The 25716-nt window shown below is 37.0% G+C and overlaps 1 protein-coding gene across 1 annotated transcript; it reads right to left on the reverse strand.

The window, feature by feature from the left end:
• Positions 1–9546: 9546 nt before the first annotated feature.
• LOC105033509 (WD40 repeat-containing protein HOS15) lies at positions 9547–23552 on the reverse strand. The gene is made up of 14 exons (XM_010908363.3): positions 23274–23552; positions 22293–22438; positions 21837–22170; positions 20695–20789; positions 20548–20594; positions 18270–18420; positions 18040–18103; positions 15514–15672; positions 15288–15409; positions 13339–13413; positions 12668–12721; positions 12512–12585; positions 10091–10165; positions 9547–9995 (listed from the first exon to the last, which is right to left on the reverse strand). The coding sequence occupies exons 1-14, from the start codon at positions 23338–23340 to the stop codon at positions 9776–9778; spliced, it is 1683 nt and encodes a 560-aa protein (XP_010906665.1). The 5' UTR covers positions 23341–23552; the 3' UTR covers positions 9547–9775.
• Between the last annotated feature and the right edge of the window lie 2164 nt (positions 23553–25716).

Raw genomic sequence — 25716 nt, forward strand, 5'->3', positions numbered from 1 at the left:
CATGCTGTGTTAATAGCTTTCGCCCAAAAGTATCTTGGAATGTTGCTTTCACATAGCATGGTACGAGTCATTTCTTCAAAGATTCTATTTTTTTTCTACTACTCCATTTTGTTGAGGTGTCCTAAGTGCAGAAAAATTGTGGCCTATTCTTTTTTCATCATAAAATTTTTCAAAGTCTTGATTTTCAAATTCGGTTCCATGATCACTTCGAATATTTTGAATTGAAAATCCTTTCTCATTTGTGACTTTTCGAAAAAATTTAGAGAAAACTTGAAAAGTTTCATCCTTGTGTGCCAAAAAGAAAACCCATGTAAAATGAGAGAAATCATCAATAATTACAAAACCATATCGTTTTCCTCCTAGACTAGTAGTTCTAGTAGGTCCAAATAAATCTATGTGCAATAGCTCTAAAGGTCTAGAGGTTGAAACAATATTTTTAGATTTAAATAAAACTCTTGTTTGTTTACCTAGTTCGCATGCATCATAGATTCTATCCTTTTCAAAGTTCAATTTTGGCAAACCAAGAACCAATTCCTTCTTAATGAGTTTTGAAAGTAAATGCATGCTAATATGTGCAAGCCTACGATGCCAAGGCCAACTAGTCTCATTAATCTTGGCATTCAAGGATACTAGGCATTGCATGTTTATCTTGGATAAATCATTCAAATCTACCATATAAACATTACCATGTCTATATCCAATAAATTTAATGCCTTCATTAATAAGACTAGTTACAATACAAACAGAAGATTCAAAAATAACTTTATATCCTTTATCACAAAATTGACTAATGCTTAGTAAATTATGCTTTAAACCATCTACTAGCAAAACTTTTTCAATGTACTTGGAGGGAGTGATACCAATGTTACCTATACCGATGATCTTTCCTTTACCATTGTCTCCAAAGGTGACCATCCCTCCATTTTTAGCATCCAGTGTGATGAATTGGGATTCATCACCAGTCATGTGTCTCGAGCATCCGCTATCAAGATACCATTTTCTGTTTGCTCCTTGGGATGCTAGACACACCTGCAGGCAAAAGTCAAGTGTTTGCTTTAAGTATCCAAGCTTTCTTGGATCCTTTTTGATTAGTCATAATGGTTCCTTTTGGAACCCATATTTTCTTTACATTAGAGTTTACAGATTTGTTAGAGAAACAAGTGTATCACTTGTGTCCTACTCTACCACATTTGAAACAAGTAATATTAAAAAACTTATTACTTGAAGAGTTTACATAGATATTTTTCAGATACTTTTGTTTCTTCAAAGGGTTATAGCCAAGTCCAGCCTTATCATACACGGCCTTTTGATTTTCAAGAATCATATTAAGTTTATTAGAACTCAAGGTGAATTTTTCAACTATTGGTTTTAGCTTGACGATTTCATTCTTTAAATTTAGATTTTCTTGAACCAGGATAGATTTTTCAATTGAAATGCTCTCATTTTGTTTCAGTAAAGATTGATTTTTTGATTTTAGATATTTGTTCTTTATCCCTAGTTTCTTTAGTTCATCAATTAAATCATAAAAAGCTTCATGCAGTTCTTCAAATGTAAAGTCACTAGGAGTTTCGAAATTTACCTCATTTTCATGTGCCATAAGGTACAAGTTGGCTTGTTCAGTTGAGTCTTCCTCTTCAGAGCTTGAGTCATTACTCCCACTCCAAGTGGCCATCATGGCCTTCTTCTTGTACTTCTTGGGACCCTTCTTCAGTTATGGGCATTCGAACTTGAAGTGTCTCGGTTTCTTGCATTCATAGCAGATAAGGGGTTGGTCTTTATCCTTTTCTTTGCTCTGTTCTCTTTTTGTGAATAGCTTCTTCCTCATTCCTTGTTTCTTTTTCCTCAAAAACTTCTTGAACCTTCTGGTAATGAGTGCCATCTCTTCATCCTGCTCTTCATTTTCGGTGTCATCAGTTTCTTCATCTGGTTGAGCTGTGGATTTGAGGGCGATTGTTCTCTTCTTTTGACTTCTTCCTCTTGATGTTGTTTCATGCTCAGCTCATGTGTCATCAATGATCCAAGAAACTCTTCCAAGGGTAGGATGTTTAGATCTTTGGCTTCTTGGATAGCGGTCACTTTGGTTTTTCAAGTTCTTGGTAAGGACCTGAGAATCTTTCTTACAAGCTCACTGTTAGAATAGGACTTACCAAGACTCTTTAAATCATTTATAATATCAGTAAAGCGAGTAAACATTTCAGTTATAGACTTATCATGCTCCATTTTAAAAAGTTCATATTTATGCACGAGCATGTTAATTTTGGACTCCTTTACTTGATTAGTTCCTTCATGGGTTACTTCTAATCTATCCCATATTTCTTTAGCAGACAAGCAAGTTGAAATGCGATTAAATTCATTAGCATCAAGAGCACAGTACAAAACATTCATAGCTTTAGCATTTAGTTGGGCCATTTTCTTATCAACCTCATCCTACTCTTTTTCGGGTTTGGCTGATTTCATACCATCAATAATTTTAGTGGGTGTGTGAGGGCCGTTTACTATGATACTCCACATATCATAGTCGAGTGCTTGAATGAAGATTTTCATCCGAGCTTTTCAATAGGTATAGTTGGATCCATTGAAAAGTGAAGGTCGGTTAGTGGACTGCCCCTCGGCTAGAGAAGTGCCAACTTGAGTTGCCATAGATCTTTAGCTCTTTGATTGGTTAGATCAAAGTAGGACTAGAGCACCGGGCTCTGATACCACTTGTTGCCCAGCTATGCAACCCAAAAGGGGGGGTGAATTGAGTTTCTAAAAATTTTAAACTTAACTTATACCTTATGAAAATTGTTTAACAATAGCTAGATAAATAAAAAGAGTATAGTTGATTCTAGGCAAATGGTTAAATGCAAGAAGGCAAGAGAATAAAGAAGTTCTAAAGAAGAGCAATTAGGCACAACACAAACAAGAGGATTTATAGTGGTTCGGTGCCAACCTTGCACCTACATCCACTCTCCAAGCTCCTACTTGGGAATTTCAATCCACTAACTTGTATTCAACTTGAATACACTCGTCGGAACCTCCGACTCTAGCTATCCCAAGCTAGTCCACTTATTTCTCGGGTACAAGCCAATCCAATACACTCCGATTCAAGGTTCGGATCAACCTTCCCTTGTTTTGAAACCCTTCCAAAATAAAAATAATAATTCAAACAGAGTATTACAATCAATAGCACAGAAAATACAAAAGAAGCTCCTTTAATGAGCGAATAAGGCTTTAAATACACTTTACTCAAAGAGAAGAAGGCTCTTTTCAATTTTCTCAAGATGGTTGGAGACTTGAATTAGCACTTGAAGAGTTGGTGAGCTTGAATTAAAAGCTTCTTGAATGCTTTGAGTGAGCTCTTACTTAGGGCTGAAAAGTATGCTTGAAATCCTCTTTTCAAAAATCTCTCTTCTTAATGATTCCCACCTTTTTGTCCCTTTTATAGCTTTAAGGAATGGTGGAGAGCAATCTGGACTGAAATAGAGCCATTAGACCACATTAAATGAGCATTAAATACACTTAAAATGGGTTAAAAACTAACCGCTGCGGAACTTTTCCGTCACAGGGGTCGACTCATGGGTCGACTCATGAGGTCAACCTCTATGAAAAACAGCAGAAAACAATGGTTCTATAATTTTGGCCTAAAAACAGCAGAAGTCGACTCATGGGTCGACTCATGCCTGGGGGTCGACCCCTGGAGTCGACTCACAGACTGTGCCAGCCAAAAAATTCTGCGTGCCAATCAGCCCTTTGTGCCATGAGTCGACTCATGGGGTCGACTCAAATTTTCAAACATGGATATCTTTCAAAATACATGTCCAAAAACTATAAAATTTTCATCAATGGATCACAAATCTTTTGTTCTAGCACTTGATGCTTTCAAATCAGGGTTTGATAAAATTATGATTTTGCTCCTGAAATGCAATAAGTCTTTTTCAAGCGAAAATCATTAGTAACCCCTTCAAATGCTTTGTAATCATCAAAATCAATCCAAGGAGCAACAAGATGGTCCTTGGTTGAAGATTGGAGTACCATGCTCGCGTTGACTTCCTGAGCATGGCTGGAAAAGCAAACCAGAGAAGGGCATCGAGGCCTCTTAAAGCATCATGAGAGCCCACTAGCCCTCAAGGTAGTCCTATGGATCCTAGGATTTGTCAAAAGGTTTCACTTGTGGCATCTTAAACCAAGATAGAATCGATTCCTCCAATATTCTTCGAGAGAAAGGCGGACGTGCACTGAAGCTAAAGGGGTTGTTAGGCTTCCAATCTCTTTCCCGATATAGCTCAAGCCTCCACTCGATCTTTCAGATCCTCCGCTTGAGATCGTCCTCACGTTGAGATCTCTCGAGGCACTGAGAGTACTCTGGAACTGAGTCTCCTTTTAAGGACTTGCAGGCCTAGCATCGTCGATCCACTCTCTCAAAGCTTCATTAGGGTGAGAGGGATCGATGGATGGCTAACTGGGAATGGTGAGAGCACCATAGAGGCCTCTCCAAGCTCCTAGGGCAGGACCAGCAGCTGTGCTATAGGAAGCAGCCTGATGAGTTGGCTCCTACCGATTCTACTTCTCCACCGCCTACTGGAATACTGGACAGTGGTGGTAAGTGCTTGGACATATTGGATTAGGATGTTGAATTGTTGGTGGTCTATTGCTATGGTGGGTGAAGTTGGAGCTGCCATAGGAGGTTTTAAGTTTTGCTAGCTCCATCAGGATGAATGGCAGTGGGAAGCAATAGAAGTGTCTTGCATCCATGTTCTCACCATCTTCTTCCTCCTTTCTTTACAAAGTGGGCGACAAGAGCCCATTCTCTAGCATCAATCTATTACCATAAGTCTCTGGATTGATGTTGGTCATCCACCTATGTGAAAACTGGATCTGGTTGATGGGGTGCTTCCTCTCGAGGAAACTTATCATGGAAGTCTGCTCACACCATGGTGCTCTGATGGGGGACCCTTCAATGCTTAAGCTAATCGGAACTTGAGAACAAGGAAGAAAGAAGAGAGAAAAATGGAAAGAGAGTACGGATATTATTCTTCATGGGTGTGCTTACTTGCTTTACGATTTTCTGGTTATCTATTTTATAGAGATGGAGTTGTAGGCCATTATGCCTAAATTTAGTGGGCTGTTAGGCTCTAACATTATAGGTTGTTAGGTCTTAATCGATAAGCTGGTAGGATAGAAAATCTATTCACTAACCTACAAATCACGTTGTTAGTCGTGAGTGTTAGTTGTTTACATTTCGGAAACTACTAGGAGATTCTGATGGCTGGTGGCTTGAGGTCAGCATGGTATCGGGATGCACCCTCAATTTGGATATAAGGTCAGTTTCATGCATAAGAGGTTATAATCCTCAACACAATATTGTCCGATGTCCGAATCAACTTCCGCTGAGTTGGAGTTGTATCTATCAGATCAGTGTTCAATTGATGATGGGGCCAGTTGCCACTTGAGATTGTTGGCTTGTACCATCTTCTCTTGAATCGGATTTATGATGTGGTTTAAGTTGTCTCAATCTTAAGCCGAAGTGCCCTAGTTGGTGAAAAATCGCTCATCCGATGGGCTTATACCCCAACAGGCATGATCTCCAATTTATTTTCAATTGACAACTGGATATGCAGCAAGCCCTTGTGCACGAAGACTGGTCTGATCAGTTAACTTGGGAATATAATCACATTTCTCTCAAAGATATATATCTTCTAATCAAACAACCACAACAATCAACTTTGCATCCTTCTCCAAAATGGATGTGGAACTAAAATGTACCCATGAGGATCAAGTGGAAATTGCTTTGAAATAGATTACCCTATATAGATCTATAAACTAGGAGGGCAATCATTGATGCTGCGCATACACTATGTGATTTATGTCTAGATACTATGGAGGATAAAAATCATGTACTTTTTGAATGCTCCTTTACTTCAAGTTGTTGGCAGCAACTAAAATGTATGTCGGCATTTGATTGTGCACCTACTTCTTTGCTAGGTATTGTGGACGTTATGTCTGCAGTAGGGATAGAGAAGTGCCAATCTAAGCTGGCAATAGTAGCTTGGCTGATTTGGACAGCTCTAAACGAAAGGATCTTTCAAAAATATTACACAGTCCTCCATACATCGATCTAGTGAGAAGAGCTTCTGACTACCTTAGTTACTCATAACGACAATGCAGAACACCAAGTCCCCTCTAAGCTTCCATCAAGGAACTGGGGTGGTTGTAAGCTGCTAACAATGGCAGCACTTCTAACCTGAATGTCTCCTGGCTACCCGCTCCCTTAGGAACCTTAAAAGAGAATTTTGATGCTAGGGTAACAATGGACGGGGTGGCTGTCAGGTTTATAATTAGAGATAGTGAGGGCCATCTTATTAGAGCTGGCGACAAAGCTTTGCAGCCTGGATTGGGTTGCACACTGTTGTGACATACTTAAATCAACCGAAAGTATGGTTGTAAGGTGATTCCACAATTGTTGTATCATGCATATTGCCAACTCTTCTATGGGGAGAAACTTGGAGATGCCATTATTGTAAGACATTCTTAAATAGAAAGCCAATTGCCATAGTTTTATGCTGTTCCATGTCGATCACGAAGCTAATATACAGAGCAGCAGATTTCATGGCAAAAATTGGCGCTGCAAGGGGATTGTTTTTGGAGTGCAGGAGATTCTATTCCCTAGGGTCTATCTTCTATTTTGTGGAATGATGTTTTGGGCACTGTCTACAAGAAGATAGATGTCAGTGGCTGGGGTCTCTACTTTTCGTACAATGTCATGAATGTATATATACACACACATCCCTTGCAGCAGATAGCACGTTTCAAGTTTCAGCCACTATATTCGATCTCTTATATAAGGTTTCTGTCGATATATATATATATATATATATATATATATATATATATATATATAAACTAGGGGATATAGCAGCAGTTTCTTCTAAAATGTCTCAGTTTGCAGGCGTGCTGGTTCTGCATATCACCTTTCTGGTTTGACACTTCTGGTGGTGGTTCGGGTGTGGTAACTTTGTAGGGTTTAGTGCTTGTAGTCATGGAGAATGTGTGAGTTTATAATATTATAATATATGGGTTGTAAGAAGATCGAATTGTTGTATTAGATACTATTTAATGAAAGCTTTCAGCTTCTTTTGTTGCCCAAAAAAAAGAAGCAAAAATATAAATAACAAAAAATTTGTAAAGCAGAAGTCAGCAGGCTGCTTTGCAAATTTTAATAAAAGGGAAAAGAAAAGGCATCAGGCGACATATAGCGTCCGCGTAGCGTAGCCGGTCATGGGTAGATCCGGTAAAATTTATTGTTTTTCTTTTTTTTTGTTATCAGAGAGGGAGGGATACCCATCTTGATGGTAAAATTTACACGGATGTGCTGAGTTACTCTTTATTACTTTTTATAAGACAAAAAAAGTAAGAAAGATCTTAACTATCTATTCTTAAGGATCAAAGATAAAAGTAGTATAGATACTATCTATTCAGATCTATTTTCGTATCCAAAGTAATCTGATATAGATAAAAATTTATAGATCCGAGTAATATCCGTATCCGTATTCATATCCGTCAAAAAAAATCGATATGGATAGATAACTATCCGATCCATATCCGAATATCTGAATTTACATGTAACTCTATATAGTTTTATATAGTATTTATTAAATTTTTAAAAAAATTATACAATCATATAAATATATAATTAATTCGACATGTCATCTATTTAGTAATATCTTTGATTATGTAGTCATAAAGTTTAATTATTTAAAATATATCTATCATTATATCTATACATCCAGTATCTGAAGTATATCCGTATCCATTTAAAATATATATGAATATAAATTTTTGCATCAAAATAATATCTGATCCGTATTTGTATTCATTAAACAAAATAAATATGGATATGGATATGTTGGTATCCGATCCGATTTCAATCTTAGTAAGGATGGTTAGGATGATTTCTCTTAAATATATAGAAAAATCGGCTGTCATTTTTTTTATTTTATTATTTTTTTTCTAAAAAATATCTCCTCTCCACAGTCATCCGTTGCTCGATCTCGTCTGACCCAACTGCCCCCCTTCCTCCATTTTTAACCCACCACTCTATCTTTAACCTGTCCCTCCTCCTCCTTTCCCGCTCTACCTGCGATCAACCCTCCCTCCTCTATCTTCAATCCACTCCTTTTTTTCCTCCTCCATCTTCAATCAACTTGCCCTTTCTCCTTTTTCCCTCCTCCATCTTCAATACACTCCTTCTCTTCTTCATTCATTGGTGCATTGGCATTCCTCCTCCAATTTCCATGGCAATGGCCTATAGATTGGATTGAAGGAAATAAAACTATAAAGAGCCCTTCAATTTCAATAAAATTTCACATCTCACTGTAAAAATAACTATGGATTTAAAGAAAATTCCCTTACCAACCACACACATGACCTACTGTAGAGAGTTACCGATCGATTAATCTTGACTATCCATATTGAATTAAAAGTTAAAATTTTGATTTTGATAATATATAATTTTATTTAGAGAACCATAGCAAAATATAAAATTACAGATTTATTGTGCAGTAAAATCTCATATGGCAGTATATTTTTTTTTTCTTTTATTTTAAAAAAACATAGGGGACAATCTTACTCAAGTCATCCACATATCCCCAGAAAGGCAACCAAAACGTAGCCAGTCTACATGATTTTTTTTTTTCTGAGAAAATATTCAATAAAATTTTTCTAAGTTCCACACAAAAAATCAAAATTTTCTTTATTTTTTTAATACAAACGGATGTTCATATTATTTTAAAATAAAAAATCTATCGAATCAAAATATAAAATATCCCATAAACTGAATAAAAATAGATTCTTTTATCTCTAAATCCAATCTTTGAAGTACTCCATGACAAATGCTGCAACCTAATCGACTACATCATTTACCTCGATACTGCAGTCGAATGATGAAGCACAACCCAAACATCATGAAAGAAAAAATGTGCCTTCAACTGATTCAAGTTGTCTGAGATCACAATAGCAAAATCACCCTCAATAAAATTATTTTTTACCTATAATTTCTATCTGGCACAAATAATGCCTACCAAGATGGCATGCGATTTTACATCTGAAACTGAAGGCTCAACAAGATAAAAACCTCTCACAGCCAACAGTCTACCTTCAGTGCTCTGGATAACCAAACCCACAATGCCCTACCATCCCGGGAGCTATTTCAACCGGAAACAAGATAAATTGCTCAGACTATATTGCAATATCAAAAGATAGCCGTATCTCTCACATCAGTTTTTCTTGCCCATCCTTTTTTTTTTTTGCTTCCGAGATCAAACCTAGGACCTCCTAGAAAAGGGAGAAGGTCGAACCAACTGGAACAAGTCGCGATGGCTTTCCAAATCAACATTCAACGTAACATACAATTATCAAAATAATAGATCTCCTACCAATGCATGCCATTTACCCTCACTAATTGACAAACTTTTACAAACAGCAAAAGGCCTGCTGGAAGCCTATTGAAGCCAACCAATCACAAGTACCAACCATGCTAAAGATAGACACCTGGAGCATGAGCCCAGCTTCAACAATAATCTACATGCACTTTCTTCCTTAACCATGGAATTCACAAGCATTTTGCATGCTTTAGTCAGGGTGCTGATTAACATGATCGGATTAAAATGAAGGGTAACAAATAGAACAACATGAAAGTACAAGGCATTCTTATAGATCTATCTGCCATCCTTGAAAACCCTAGAAAATTAGTCAAGCCTCTTACTAAATAGATTGTTCCTAGGACACTAACAGCTGCCTACATTCTGAAATCCATTACACAAACTGTGTTATTGGAGAAACAGGCTGCAATTTTGTCACCTTCCCTGTTCCAACAGACTTCGAAAATGCCACCACCTCCCCTATATGTCTTCAGAATCCTCCCTTCTCTCACCGACCATATATGCAGGCATTGATCCAAGGACCCACTTGCCAGATACTCTCCATTTGGACTAAATGCCACAGAGTATACCGGTTGCCTGGTATTTATATAATTAGAAATTGATAGTAACAAAAACATCAGCACCACCTTAATTAAAAAAATCAGTGTAATGCATTGCATCTGCACTCGTACCTGTGACCATCTAAGCTGTACAGAAGGCGTCCTAGCTCCACATCCCATAGCTTTATCGTCGAGTCAAAGGATGCACTGTACATTTGCCAAAATTGCTGATTAATACTTAATAGCAGCCAGGAGAGAGAATGATTTTGCTAGATAAGCTTGTGAATTTGCAATACACGGTAAAAATGTCAGTATCATGGCTCTGGAGAGGCTTGTTGAGCATATCATTTGCAACTTAAGATTTCTGATGAACATGTTCTTGAAAGATCAAGGATGCCTTGTAGCCATTAAATGCAATAAAAACACAAACCATTCACCAGTATAACTGTTCAATAAAAGCAATATAACGTAAACAACCAGAAACTATTGTGCAAGTTGTGTCGGTGGATTTGCTTGTACCCATGCTTTCATATTTTGTTCACAGAACTGTTTTTACCAAAAATGGCGGGAGTTTTTTTTTTTTCCTGGCACGGGGTGGGCGGGGAAGTCTTCAGTAACAACCCTTGCATTGTCAAGACAAGAGGAGTCTTCAGTAACTAAAGGACTCAGATCTGTTAAAAAGGATTCTCAAGCAAGGAAGTCTTCAATAACAACCTTGACTGCAGAGTTACCTTTCGATATGATGGAATAACAAAAACGATTATAAAGCACCCAAAAGTACAGTGTTCTACACTAGTTCATTAGTCATGATTTAAGTTACTACCAAAACCGAAATCACAACTTGAAGCACTTGTTCCATGTAGCTAAAAATCTATAGAGGAAAAGAACACAATAAGAAATAGAAAACAACTGGTCAGGTTTACAGGGTGAAATCTGTAGGTCATAAATAGTGCTCCCTAGTATCCCACGACATTATTCACGTATCTTAAAATCTGAACTGCCTAAAACAAACTAATTACCATTTAGACACGCCAGCCCCTGTTCTAAGAAATTCAGTCTAAAAGCAGATAGTCAAAAGCTAAGAACAAAACACCGTGACCACCTAAGCTTGCGCTCAAAAACATGATTATAGTTTACAGATTGACGTTTGGGTTTGAGAATATTTGGACAGTATACCATCAATTTACCAATTAAAGAAAACATACCACCAATATGTAAATTGATTTTGCTCTTCAGCTTCATATAAAATTATGTAGTTACACAGGCTGTAAAGAAAGAAATAGCTGACAACCTCTCATTATATCATCTTCTACATATCTGGTTTTCCATGACAAAGCATAAGTGTACTGAGAAAGAGTGCCAAGAAAAGGCCCACACGAGTGAAAAATAAAAACCAAAGTCAACAAACAAGAGAACAACAATATTAACATGCCTCAGCCTACAGCCAAAGTAGAACTAATCTATAGCTTTGCGAAAACAAAATTTACAATTCATGTTGAGGCCATTGAGTAGGCAAGGATGGGAAGCTCGTTATTTTACAAGCAATTTTTTTAAAAAAAAGTGCCCCAACAAAAACAAGCAACTAAGGTTGGTTGTGCCAGTACTAGAACCGGTACCAGTCGGCCGGTGGCATGGTTTGATACTAGGGGTGCAATAGAGCCGAGCTGAATAGTTGGAAGCTCGAGCTCGACTTAAAATACTCGAGCTTAAAACTCGGTTCAAGATCGACTGAGCCTTAATATTCCCAGCTCGAGCTTGGCTCGATGAAAAATAGGCAAAAATCGAGATTGACTCGACTACAATATCCATTAAGCCATACTCGAACTCGAAATCGAACCTTAGTCTACTAATAATATATATATATTATAAATAAAAATAATATTATTAAAAATATATTTACATTTGAGTAAGCTCATGAGCTTTCGAGCGAAATATTTTATTTGAGCTCAACTCGAAAAACTATTCGAACTACTCGAGCTCGACTTGAGCTTAATAATAATCGAGTCGAGCCGAGCTCAAGTAGCTAGCAAGTGGCTCAACTCGTTTGCACCATTATTTGGGACACCCCCATGCCATTCCGTGCCAGGCCCGAACTGACACAATAGAGAGGTGGGGGGGGAGAGAGAGAGAGAGAGAGAGAGCCTCTAGAAACTCGCTAAGGCCATTGTTATCAAGGAAGAGGATCTCCAAATCGATTGAAATAGGGGCTTCAACCCTTATTTCGTTTTTTATTGTGGTGTTAATAGGGGAAGTCGGCAACTCCCTGTTCAACCAAACATGATAAGGATGGATAATTTGGTCCTGTCTAGCTAATTGTGAAACCCATGTTGTATGAATATGCATAGTATTATGAGGCACCAGTACACATGTCAGTTCTAAAGCTACAATTCAAAATATGCTAATCTATTCATTATGAGTCAAAATACACCTAGTTCTAAAGCTGTAATTCAAAATATGCTAGCCTATTCATTATGGATCAAAATACACCCAGTAACAAGTGCTTGATACATATATAGTCAAACTCAGCATTAGAGAGATTATGAAAAAGATTACCTTGCCAGCACCAATTGCTGATTGGGGTTGTTTGTACCAGGACCTGTGGGGCTCCATCTAATAGTATATATTTCCTGAAAAAAAAATTATTCAAGAATCTGTAACGAGGTTAGCTAAAAGGAGTTGCAACATTACGTCAAGCAAAAGATGCAGGACCTTGCTATGCTCCTTGAAGTCGTGCAAACATTTGTCCTGCTTCAGACTCCAAATCTGTCAAAATTTTACACAAGATACGAGATTCAATTTCCAGGCGAAGTTTCCATTTATCAAATGCAAAAAAGAGGCTGGTTCAAAATAAATTTTCCTTTTAGGTTCTTGCACCAGACAGTTACTTATGTTCCATGTCAAATATCAGGGACTGTCAAGCAAATTCAGGGAGTTAGCCATAATGTCTAAGAACAAAGAGTACAATACTATATTAGACCACGAAAACTAAGAACCAAATCATGGCAGATGGTGTCCCAAGCCAAGATAGAAAAAGTAAAATGGTTGAGTTAGGTTGAGAACCATTCATAAATTGAAGCATAATTTTTAGATAAAAATTGGTTAACTATTGAAAACAGTGCCTATAAATAGCTGGGACAACATTGATAGTTGAGATTATGTTTATGGTTATCCTAAAAAACTAAGAAAATATCGCTCCATGCAAAATAGTTGACGTCTCAAATTGACTACAAGAATATAGCTTAAGAGAAGGAAGTGTAAATGTTCACTATGATATATTCTAAATCTGGTAACATATGGATATGATGAATAAGGAAAGACATTCAAATGGAATGTAAAACTATGCATACAGAAACAGTTCTTGCTTCAAGGATGTTCATTACCTTAGCAGTTCCATCATCAGAACATGAAGCCAACAGTGAACCAGTTGGATCCCATTTGATGGCATTAACTTCACCCTGAAATGAAAAAACTGATGAATTATTCTCTCATGCCAACTTAATATCACAATCTCTACTTCAAGCGACAGTAAATGTTTTCAATTATTGTCAATTATTTGGCACTAGCATGCTCTATTTTCTATAGTGGCTCAAACTCTGAAATGGAACTATAGTTAGTAAAAGAGAATGGATATATTAAAACCAGGTATCCAATGTTCAACTATAGTCTAGGGCAAGCAGTAACTTTGCTAGTACAACTGATCTCTTTATCAAACATACACTTTGATAGTCCACTATTTCCCTAATTTGTAACCATATGACACTTTCAAAAAATATCATCATATCCAACATAATTATATTGACAGACAGGAGGCTATCAAATAGAACATTCCCTAAAGAAAGATTAAAAGAGGTGTTTAAAACGGTTGATTTATTTGTTATGCATGTCATGCCACAAACATCAGAATTGACACAAAATGCAACAAAGGCTAAGCATTTTCCCTACAAAAAGTGATTTCATCCTGTTTCTGAGGTCTATGGCCTTGTGAGCAAAGCATGAACCCTTCCTACCTAATAGTGTATCACTTGATTTTAGTTTTTTTAGGCTCTCGTCTATTACATCCTTCTTTTCTTAATATATCAATGATTAGATGTATAAGATATCTTAAACTTATGGAAACTTTGCTCTAACTTTTACTAGATTGACAATAAAATGTAGCAAGCAATGCCATATTTTCTTTTATAATTTTCTAATTTTTGATTTTTTTCTGATTTTTTCATTTCTCTTTTTTCTGGACTAATTTTATTTTAAATAATTACAAATTTGGACTGAAATGCTCAAATATGGATATGTTGGCACAGAATGATGCTTCAACCTTCTACCAGTCATAACAAGTACAGATCAATAGTGGTCATTAATCTCTTGTTTGCAACATAAAAAAGATTACATTTTTCAAAAGAAAGTAAAAGCTCTGGAACCTTGGTATGGCACTGCAGAGATTAATCAAGATTTTTAGGATAGAGAGATGATAGTTTTCACTTCAAGCAGGAGTTGATCCACAAGACAGCCTAAAAAAATTACTGGCAGTGGCCTAATGAGGAATTTTTTGGGTACAGGTTCATATACTCTACAAGATCTTTCATTGATCAGTCCTGAAGTGACAATCATCATAGCATTGGCCTTCCATCTTTCACCCAATGCACCTTTCATTTTTTAAGCCAAAAAACTTTGCATCCCAAATTTCTTCCCCTCCGTAGTTTCAACCAATCATTTAGCAGGCTCTGCGGTACAAACAACCCTGTCTGGTTCAAACAGCTCTTCCACTATATTGCTTGTTTTGAATTGTTTTAATAAACATAATGAAGTCATCCTAGTCTAAATTGGCAATGGATCAGAACAAACTGGTTAGTCAAATAGAGTCCTGCCAACACTGCCCAAGAAGATACACTTTGATCATACTCCACAACATTAAAAGAAATCTTAACTAAAATTACAATAGGGCAGTGATATGCCATGGTTTTCAATGGCACATATTTTATTTTAAAAAAAAAAAATCCAAAACTCAACGAGTCAATCATCTATAGGAGCTGATACTTCATTGCTTACAAGCACCAGCAGACTATAATAAATAAATTTTGGAACTTTTTATCAAGCTGATGTAGCATGTCTGGTTAATAGAAAAGGTTGACTTCAGAGCCCCATGTTCCAGGGGAAAAAATGCACTAAAATTAAAAAGAATACAGTAAGATAGAACTATGAAATCAGCTTCTTGTTTTTGTAGTTGTACATATTATGAAGGGAGATGTACCTCATATTGGCAGCATGACAATGAAACTGAAATAAGATTTAATCAAATTATTACTTAAAGCACACCATGATTATCAATGACAACCTGATGACCGGAGAAACCCTTAATTGGACGATTCTCACCAATCTTACAAACATAAATCATATTGTCTGTCGAGCACGTTGCAAAAGAATTATTGTTTCTCCAATCAACATCAAGTGTTGGAGCTGAAAAGATAAACAGAAATCAAACACATCAAGGCTGTCATATTTCACTAACATTAGAAGTACTGCACATAAACATATATGTAATGATAGCAAGATAACAGTACCTGAGTGAAATTCAAATTGTTGCTTACACTCCCATGTTTTTGTATCCCACACAATAGCGGTTTTATCTACACTTCCACTGAGGAGAAAATCACCCTTCTTATTCCATTTCAGGGAGAAAATTGGTCCTTTATGTTTAATTAAAGTATTCCTCAATTCCCCTGCTTACACCCAAAGATGGAAAAAAACAAAACTAACAGAAAGGATTAGAGAATTTAACATTATGGTGCCTTATAATACACCTATTCGGAAAAGGGTACCAGAAATAAGCCTCAAGATGGGAAAAAAAATCATTTTTATGATTCTCTATTCACCGTTCACCATAAAACTGTCACTCAAAGATGCCAAAAACAAAATATCCGAACAGAATTTATAGAAAGTATACAAGAATTTAACATGGTGGAATTAATAATAAAATACTAATTTTATGACTGTTACATTAAAAGGTACATGTCATAAATAAAATGCGTGTATTATGCCTTAATGATTTCGTTATATTGCACAAATTACTTTATTATACATAATTGTTGATGGGCAGCTTAACCTCCAAAAGAAACCCTAAAGTTCTAGTGGAGACCTTTAGGCTAGAGACTACAATTAGGCTACCAAAGTTACTTGGCTACAGGTGATTATAGTATGAAGCATCCCCACAATGTTGCTGATCAAAGAAAAATGTTAGTTAAACAAGGAGATGCACTACCTTAAGTCCAAGAGTCTAATGATGATGCAAATTTAATTAAATCTTATGATATGAATTGCCTTAAAGCCTTTCTTGGTCAGAATACTAGGCCTGCAATTGATAATCTTATGATATTGTTCTTGGAGTCTGAATTGGTAAGGTGGCAAAGGCAAATAAGTTTCTGGCATAGAGCACCGAACAACCAAATTCTTTATGGCAGAACATCAAAAGCATAAAACTACTATAGTCCATGTATTCCATTTCCCTTCAAAGAAAAAAAAGGCGGTATGTGGAAGGTACTTTATTACTCCAGATGTTGCATATTTTCGTCATTTTCTATAAACCCTCCTTTTACCTACTACTTTTAATGCTCATAGTTGTTCTTAATATTTTAAGTGTTTCTGGTAGGAGACCAAATATTTTAATCCAAAACCTAGGTTAAGGATCTGTCCAAAACTGAAACAGCATTTTTTTCTAAGATGCAAAAGAAGCGCACATCGAAACATAATTGTCAAATAGCCCAAGGAACCCAAGGTGACATACCTAGCTTATTGCCTAGGCAGTCGGTTAAAATGACTTTGTACAAGATCCATTCCTAGATAACAACTTTGTGATAAATCAATCAAATTTTAGTTGAGCCATACGCTAATATCCAAAGATTAATGTTTGATATGCCTTACATGAGATTGTTATACTGCAAGATTCATTGACGATTTAAAACAATTGTATCAGAATTTGTAATATTTAAACTCAAGGAATTTTACTAATATAATATCATTGTTGTCATAGCTAAGTTGGTATATATTGCTGAAAATGACTGGAACAGCAATTAGGGTCACTTGTTCAACATTTCAATTTAAGTTACATTTGCTATTTTCAAAACAATTTGATCTCTCTTTGAATTCAAATCTACTAGACAAGTAGACATCATTCAACACGTCATGTGCATGCATATCCATGGGAATAAGGTTTGTTATCTTAGTACCAGACCCCGTACCAGTACCATCCTATTAGAGAATGGTACAGTACAAGAGTGTCGGTATGCTACGAGATGCCATACCGGTATGATATTAGTACAGCATGGGGCAGTACGACAAACTTTACACATGATACATACATCAAATCTGCAAACAAATATGTCACATATGAATAAATATGTATGACCATGGCAATCTTGGTGATGATGAACCCAGCACTTTCAGATCTTCTGCTGCTCAAAATCCCGGCAAAGTGCCTAGGAACCACTCATAACCACAGTTCAACCAACAAGCAAAGTTTAAAGAAGTCTGCAAAGCTGATATACCTTAGGAGGCAAATAACTATGGTCTCAGAAATTTGAGATAAACATCATCTGTAATCAATAAATAGGAGTATATGCTTGTCATGCACCCAAGCATCATGATTAGATCTTAAAAGAAGAAACTGACCCAATAAAATATTCATCTGATACAACTTTTATCTAGAAGGGAGAAAAAGCTAACCTTATTGTGTAGTAATGCGGACAATAGTGACAACATATAAAAACTGGAAAAACAAGCATAAAAATATCGAATTAAAACTGATATTGCTCATGTTATCTCTCCATCCACATCTCACCATCGTGCAAATAAAGTAGGAAAGGAAGTACAAGGATCTGATCTAGTTATATGGTGCCTCACCCTACAGCCCAAACAACTGCCATAAACTTTAAACTTCAAAAGGCAAAGGAAATAGCATAAGAAAAACTTTGAACATCAAAAGCATAGAAAATATCACAAGGAGTTGAGGAAAATAAAATATTAAAGAAAACATACAAGAGGAGCAAAACAAATGATTAAACGAAATGAAAAATCATGCTCTAACAACTTACCATCCCTACTCCATATTCTTGCCTGCCCATCATAGGAACCTGTTGCAAGTAGCGTACCTTCTCCCTATACAGAAACAGGTGAAGAGGGATGAATCAACAAAAGTTCCAAAGGGATGTCTAGAACACAACCAGACTTACAACTGCAGCAACCATCTGTTCTAGAGTTTGAGTTCAAAATTTTGTATTAGATTAATTATCAGCCACTCAATAACTGTATGAGAGGAACTCACGCTCCAGTCTAGGGTTGTAACATCCTTGCTCTTTTCATTAGTTCTACCCCTGAAATGTTTCAGAACATATACATTTGGAGGTGAAATTTGCATACTGGAACCACAAGGGCCATCTGGAATTGTCCAAATTCTTGCTGTTGAGTCTCCAGAACTACCAATTGAGAAGGCAGAAAGTAAGAGAAAAATAAATAAGTGAAGAATGAAAGATCCTATATGAGATAGACAACAAAGCAACATCAAAAAACTCTCGCATAAAAACCAAATAAAAAAAACCTCTTAGTCAGAACTCTTATGTAGGTATGTCCTGCCATGTGAAAACAAAAGAATACAAAATAGTAAAATGACTATTGAAGTTCTGCAAATGTTTGCTGGTTAACAAATCTTGATCCCTAAAAGAATTATTCACATCCTATGAACTCCTTTTAGGCCATGGTAGTGGTAAAACTTGAGCTTAGATAAACGACTTAGAAGGCAGTCATTCTCCCTAAGATCGAAGTCTTTACCTAACTAGTTCTTTTAATCAATACTTTAACATCGGACAATTCAATGCTATTTGGCCTTTCATAATGCAGACGCTTGCTTATGAAGGATGGTAAGTCTCCCAACTACAAGTTACTAATAAGGGTGCAAGTAGAACAAGTTTTTAAGATGAATCTGTACTTCTCAGTTCCCAGAATCCACCACTAAGATGTATTTCTGAAAAAGCTCAATATGCTTTTAACAAAAAAAAAAAAAAAAAAAAAAGATACAACTGCATGGACTTGGATATGTTCTTTTATCAGCCAACAAGTTATGACTACAAACAGTGGGATAAAATTAGTGGCTGCAATGTCCTACAGCTGCTACAATAGCATTATATAAGCCCAACAACTTTTTCAAATTTCAAGATGACATTACAATATGAATATACCTTTTCATAATGAAAATTTCTTTAACATATCTATCATTATATTGTTCAAGTAGAAATCTCATATAAAATCATAAGCTGTTTTGATGGCTGAAGATGTTTCTTTTTAATAGTGACATTTAAATATTCATTCCAGTCTAAATATTTTGATAGATGGCAGTTTTTGGAAATATTAAAACTGGGGAAAATTGCCTCCAGCAACTTCACAGGAAGAGTGGAAAGAAAGAAACTGAGATAATGAAAGTTGGTCAAAAGACTTATATAGACGCAAGGATGATAACTCTCGTTAGTGATAGGCTGAAGAATCATTTGAATCTGGAGTCTGTCTGTGTTTCTTTCACTGAAATTTACTGGTTGCTCCTCATTGGCAACACCTTGTGTTTGCGTAGTTAGTGAACTGCACAACCTTTATTTGCTATAGGCAGTACTTTAATTTCTATTAGAAATATTTAAAGCACAGAATATTAAAGAAGTGAAAGCCTCTTGTTTGCAATTTTAGGAATTGAACCCATACATGGAAGGAGCCAGGAGCCAGGAGCCAGGAGCCCAGAGGCCATCATATCAGTCTGATGGAGACATTCTAGTTTGCTTGCAAAAGGTGTTCTATTGTCCTACGTTAGGAGTTTCTCTGTACCGTATCAAGTTTTATGTGTACATAATAGCCTTATATAAAACCTGAGTAAGCAAGATAAAAGGATCCTACCTACATTGATATGCAAATGGGTGTAATAAGAACAATAAAGTTGGCAAACAAAACTCACCATCCATATGACTGGATGATAGAGATTCACCTCTATTGAGCAATAATGTTATGCCTAAAAATTAGGGAAATTTGGGCCATGCACTAGTCAGATACAAAGTTTCATGTTAAGGCCCATATTCAGGATATATTTGCAGTTCTCCCCTTGAAAAAGGGTTGGAAACACTTCTTCCATGTTTAAGTGTCAAAAGAAAGTACTTTGTGGGAAAGATGGAGCAGTTATTGGGTGAGACTAAAGTTGCATATTGAGTCCATCAGGTCCAGGTCTAGCATGACCCATGAGTGACTTGAATTCCTTCAGAGTGTCAACTCAACATCTCGTAAGATATATTAGGAATTCTGAGAAAGGTTAATATAGCATACTGAATATTCTAAGTCAACAAATGATATGTCAGAACAGGTTTAATGGCAGTTTAGCATTCAAAACTCACAGTCTGAACTTCTGAGGTTAATATATGTCAAAAGGAGACACACAAGTGGCAATCTCGACAGCTATAACAAATATGCCGGAACTTTCAAAAAATACAACTCAAATCAACCATATTAATTACAGTATTTTTATTTTTTAAATGCTATTCTAAGTCACATGAATAAGCTAAAACTATACCTACCCAGATGCTAGAAGAGAACCTGCTGGACTCCATGCACAAGCAAAGACCTAAAAGCAAAAGAAAAGCAAATGGAAGAGGCAAGTAGGACAGGACAAATGAAAAAAAATGTGTATCAAAAAATTATTATATACAATTATAAACCCGAACCTCAGAACTGTGTCCTTCCAAAGTGGTTACATCAGAACTAGAAATCTCATGAGGTACTGATTGTGAGCTAGGGGTAATATCCATTGGTTCAGGCCCTAAAACAGAGCAAGCAAGTTATACATCAACATTAACGGATAACAATGCAGATGACACATTTTTAGATGCAAATCACAAAAGTGCAAAACTAAAGGATATTGCTAAACATTAAACAGTTCTGCAGAGAGAAAAGAGGAGAAAGAGAAATCCCTTAAAAGAGAAACAAAAGAATTGTACTGAGAAACTAAAAATACATGGCAATTAAAAATATTAATCATTCCAACTTGCATGTTTTGTCTTGAGGATAGCACTAGAGATCCAAGTCAGGTCTCTAAATAACAGGGTAAATATTGCAGTTTAGTTTTGTACATGGAATCAATCAATCACTGAGGGGTTCATAACATCAATGCACTGAAAAATGAAGATGTGGTGGAGCAACAGTATCTACAAATGGTTACTCAGATATTTACTAAAGGTGAGGGATCCTGAGCTCTAATTAATAAGCTGAAAATGGCACAGAGCATTGTTCCCATTATCAGTTGAGATCCTCATATCAAGAAATGGCAAATCTCCATACGTGGGGCTCCTTTACATACATAATAACTATTTCATCAAACTCTTTGTACCTGAGGCTGGAAATTTTGTTAAAACTGAAAGTGGGAACTGTAGTTGCAGGTGTGAGATAGATGTGCGGCTTGATGGTTTGGGCTTAATATCCAACCTATGTAACACAGTTCAACTCTATGCCTCCTAGTTTGACCATATATCCACCTAGACATCCTTCAGTGCTCATGACACCTCCACAGTGCCTAATAATATAATCTATGTAATGAAGTTGATTTTATAATTTTTGGCCCTTCTCATTATCCAACATTCTCAACTCCAAGGTGATCGGATGGAGAGATAGATGAAGATATTACTGAACAAAAGTGCAGCTTTAACCTTATAGCATTAAAAAGTAAATTAAAAGAAAGGAGCAAATGTTGCTAACCTGTTGATTTTACAACAAAATCCAATGTACTTAATTCCTTAGAATTTTAAAACACAATTATGACTAAAAGGGCATGAATGAGCCCAAAAGGAAGAAAGACACTCAAAAACTCTACCTCCACAACCCCCATTTTCATCAAGTCTGGCCTTATCTTTGCGCTCTGCATGTTGCTTTTCCTTTTCTCTATCTTGTTCTTTATCCCGTTCCATCTTTTCTTTATTCCTCTCCTGATCTTTCTCTCTATCCTGTCTTTCTCTCTCTCTCTCACCTCCAGGTTGCCGTTCATGCTCTTGCACATGTTCCTTATCCTGTTCCTTCTCTATATCACGTTCCTTCAGAAGTTTTTCCTTCCTCTTCTCCCTTATAATTTGTTGCAACTCATCGACATCTTTTGTGATAAGATCCAAAGGTTGTAACAGAGAAAAGTCATCATCAACATCCAACTCACTCTGGCAAGTTCCAAGAAGTACAAAGGAACACAGAAGTTTGTTAGTCCCCAATATACATTCTGTTATGCCTTAAATAAATTTCCAATACTTAAAAATTACATGGTGATGGTCCAAACACTTACAGATTCTAAGTTTGCTTCCAACTCTATATATTGAAGGCCTTTCTGCACAATTGTAACAAGAGCACCTGGTGGAACAATATTTCCATCAATATCACACTTGTTGATCCCTGCCTCGTATCCTAAAGCAAATGATGAGTGTGTGAAACCTGGAATAATTCATTCAGTGGGAGTTAGTATATCATACCACAATAACCTTTTCTCACAAAAGATATTTTCCTTTATAACATTGGAAAAGAATTGAAAGAATTCACATTAACAAGACAAGATTGGGTCAAAGGAGACAAACTCATACAAAGAACATGATGAAGGATTATAAATGAAAACATTGGCAAAGCAAATAAACATTTAATATACGACATCTAAATGAAAAGTCAAGTCATCAAATAGTAAGAGAACGATTAAAATTACACAACAAAATAATTACTTGCTTATAATCAATAAAAGCACCCAACCCAAAGCACAAAAAATGCTTTTTGTAAGCCACAGCGTTCATGAAATACAAGCTCAAATTACAAAGATGCAGCTAAGATTCGCCGCCATAAACTCTGAGGAGGGAAACCTTTTCCATGAGAAACAAGAAAAAAACTTCTAAAGTATCAATTTTTCTTTAATGTCAGCTGCAACGTGAACTCAACAATAAGGAAATGTCTAGTCTCAGAATGCCGAATTCTCGAAATCCTACTTTGGTATGATGCGCAGCTCAAAAAGGTAAAACATCTTAACCAGTCCGTGAGCAAACCCTAAGGGGAAAAAAAAAGAAACCCTAGAAATCGTACAAATTTGTCTTGGAATCCTAGGGCACGAAGAAACCCTAGAGGGCGTTAAAACACGGAAAGGATCCTTGAAAAAATTAGATAGAAAAAGCAAAAGATGACATCAACAAAAAATCTAAAAAGAAAAAGAAGAAGAAGAAGAGATCCTCGAACAATAAAACACAGAATTCTTAAAAGAGGGACGGTGAATTGAATTTGATAGATTGACCTGATTCCTGGAGGTACCGGAAGACGAGGTAATTGAGCTCGGTGGAAGTAATCGTGGATTTCGTCATGGAATCCCTCGCTCTCGCACGACCATAGCCCAAGGGAGCTCTCGAGGGGCAAAGGCTTAAAAGTTCCAGCCCTCTTATTTGGATGATCGGGTTTGGGCAAAAGAAGAAAGTGAGAAAATAAAGGTGGGGACCGAGGGAACGGCACGGCCGGGCTTTGGGGCTGCCGACGGCCGTAACGGGGCAGGCGCACCCGGTTTCGGGACGGGAATCATTCGTCGGGTGGAGATTTTTTTGCGCCGCGTGTGCAGATGACGTGGGTAATATGTGCCATAGCTCACGTCACGGGCCTGAGCCAGGTGCTAAAAATTAGGCAAGTTAGGTTGAGTCGCGTAACGAGCGTTGCTGGGCATCGGATTCGAATGGTTCATGTTGTCTACATGAGCCGACTGGAAGAGTGACATGCGTAGAAGGGACGGCGCGAGGAAAATGAGATCTTCGCTTGAAGAGCTTGTGTCCATGTCTATGGCGACCAAGAGCAGCAGAGGCAAAGGGTGGCATAAAGGGACTGCTTTTCTCTTTGCAACAGTTTGAACATCGACAATTCTCATGTAGGGTCGGGTTCTTAGCTAGGGTGTAAATTGTCCGTCAAGGAAGATGAACAATAAATTTAGATCTTTTCTAATGCTCTGTTTGGATTGGGGTACATGTGGATTCATAAGAGGAGGGGAGGGAGGAGAGGAGGGTAGAGAATGAACCCTGTTTGGTAAAATTTAGGAAGGTAAAGAAGAGTTCTTCCAACCCCTCCCTACTCCTCTATCACTCAATTTGCTCTACCTCTGATTTACGGTGTAAAAAAAAGGGAAAGATTTAAGTTCAAGTTTTATTTTTCTAATTTATTTTTAATAAAACTTTAAAATTACAATTATATCATTTTATAATTTCTCTTTCTATCTGCATAGACCAATTTTTTATTTTTCGCACAAGTCAAAAACTCTAGCCGCCTCTTCTCTCGCAGGTTGCCACTTCGTGCGTAGATCTGGATATCACGATCATGGAGCAATACATCTTACATGAAAATATCTAATAAATTGATTCTAGATAATAAAAAATATCACAACATTAAATAATACATATATTAATGAAAAAGGACATATTTATCAAAATATATATAAAAATTTTTCTACTCCTCCTTTATCCCTCTAATAAAGATAAGGTATGTATCCTTCTTTACCCTTTTCCTCCTTTTCCAAATAAGATTCATTAATTTTCTTACCCTCCCCTCTCCTACATTACACTCCCCTTATGAACCCCTGTGTACCCCTAATTTAAACATAGTGTAAGGAGATTGTCACACACCTAATCCCAAATTCACAATACGAAGGCTTGAGCAGCAGCCGCATATTTATAGAAAACTGACTATATAACATACAAGTTATTCACTACAAAAATATTCTTTATTAGCACCGTCGCTAATGATGATATTTATCGATGAATTATTACGACAGAAAAAAAATCACTGTTAAAGGGTTAAAGACCTACTAACGATGGAAGGTTTTATTATTAAAGAAGGCACAACCGTCGTTATAACTCTTAAATTTTAATTATTTATTTATTTTAATTATTTTAAATTTAATTACTTATTAGCGATGGTTTTACCGAAGCCACTTTCGTCGTTGCTAATACAGTGCCCTAAAATCCCTCCCCCATTTTCAATCGATTATTTTCCACCACGAACCCACCTCCCCCTTCTTCTCCTACCTCTGATCTCCCTTCTTCCCCCACCGCATTATCAGAACCTTGTCGAAGCCCCCATCCCTGGCCCCAGTCCCCGTGCCGGATCCGCCGTATCCGCACCCAGGCCTCCCCCCTTCTTCCCCCACCGTATCGTTGGAACCCTGCTGGAGCTCCCATCCCCGTGCCATTGTCCTCGCACCAGATCTGCTATCCCTGGGCCAGATCGATCATCCCCATGCTAGATCCACTGTCCTTGCACCCCTGCCTCCCTCCTCTTCCCTCGCCTCCCTTTTCTTCCCCTGCCGCACCTTCGAAACCCTAATAGAGCCTCCGTCTGCATGCCCCAATCCCCATGTTGTCGTCCCCGCACCGGATCCACCATCTCCACATCGGATCCGTCATCCCTGTGCCCTTACCTCCCCTCTTCTTCTCTCACCTCCCCCTTCTTCCCCCACTGCACCATTGGAACCCTACTGGACCCTCATCCCTATGCCCCAGTCCCTATGCCGCCGTCCCTACACCCTCACCGTCCTCCCTCACCATTGCCTCTTCTTCTTCCCATCTCCTGATGAGTATTAGCAATGACAGCGGTGAAGCTGTCGCCACACGCCGTTTCCTCTTCTTCCAATTTTTGATATTTGAATTTAAATTTATGATATTTTTTTAAATTAATGATGTTTGAATTTAATTTAATTTAATTAT

Source organism: Elaeis guineensis, chromosome 2, assembly GCF_000442705.2.
Source record: "Elaeis guineensis isolate ETL-2024a chromosome 2, EG11, whole genome shotgun sequence".
Lineage (NCBI taxonomy): Eukaryota > Viridiplantae > Streptophyta > Magnoliopsida > Arecales > Arecaceae > Elaeis > Elaeis guineensis.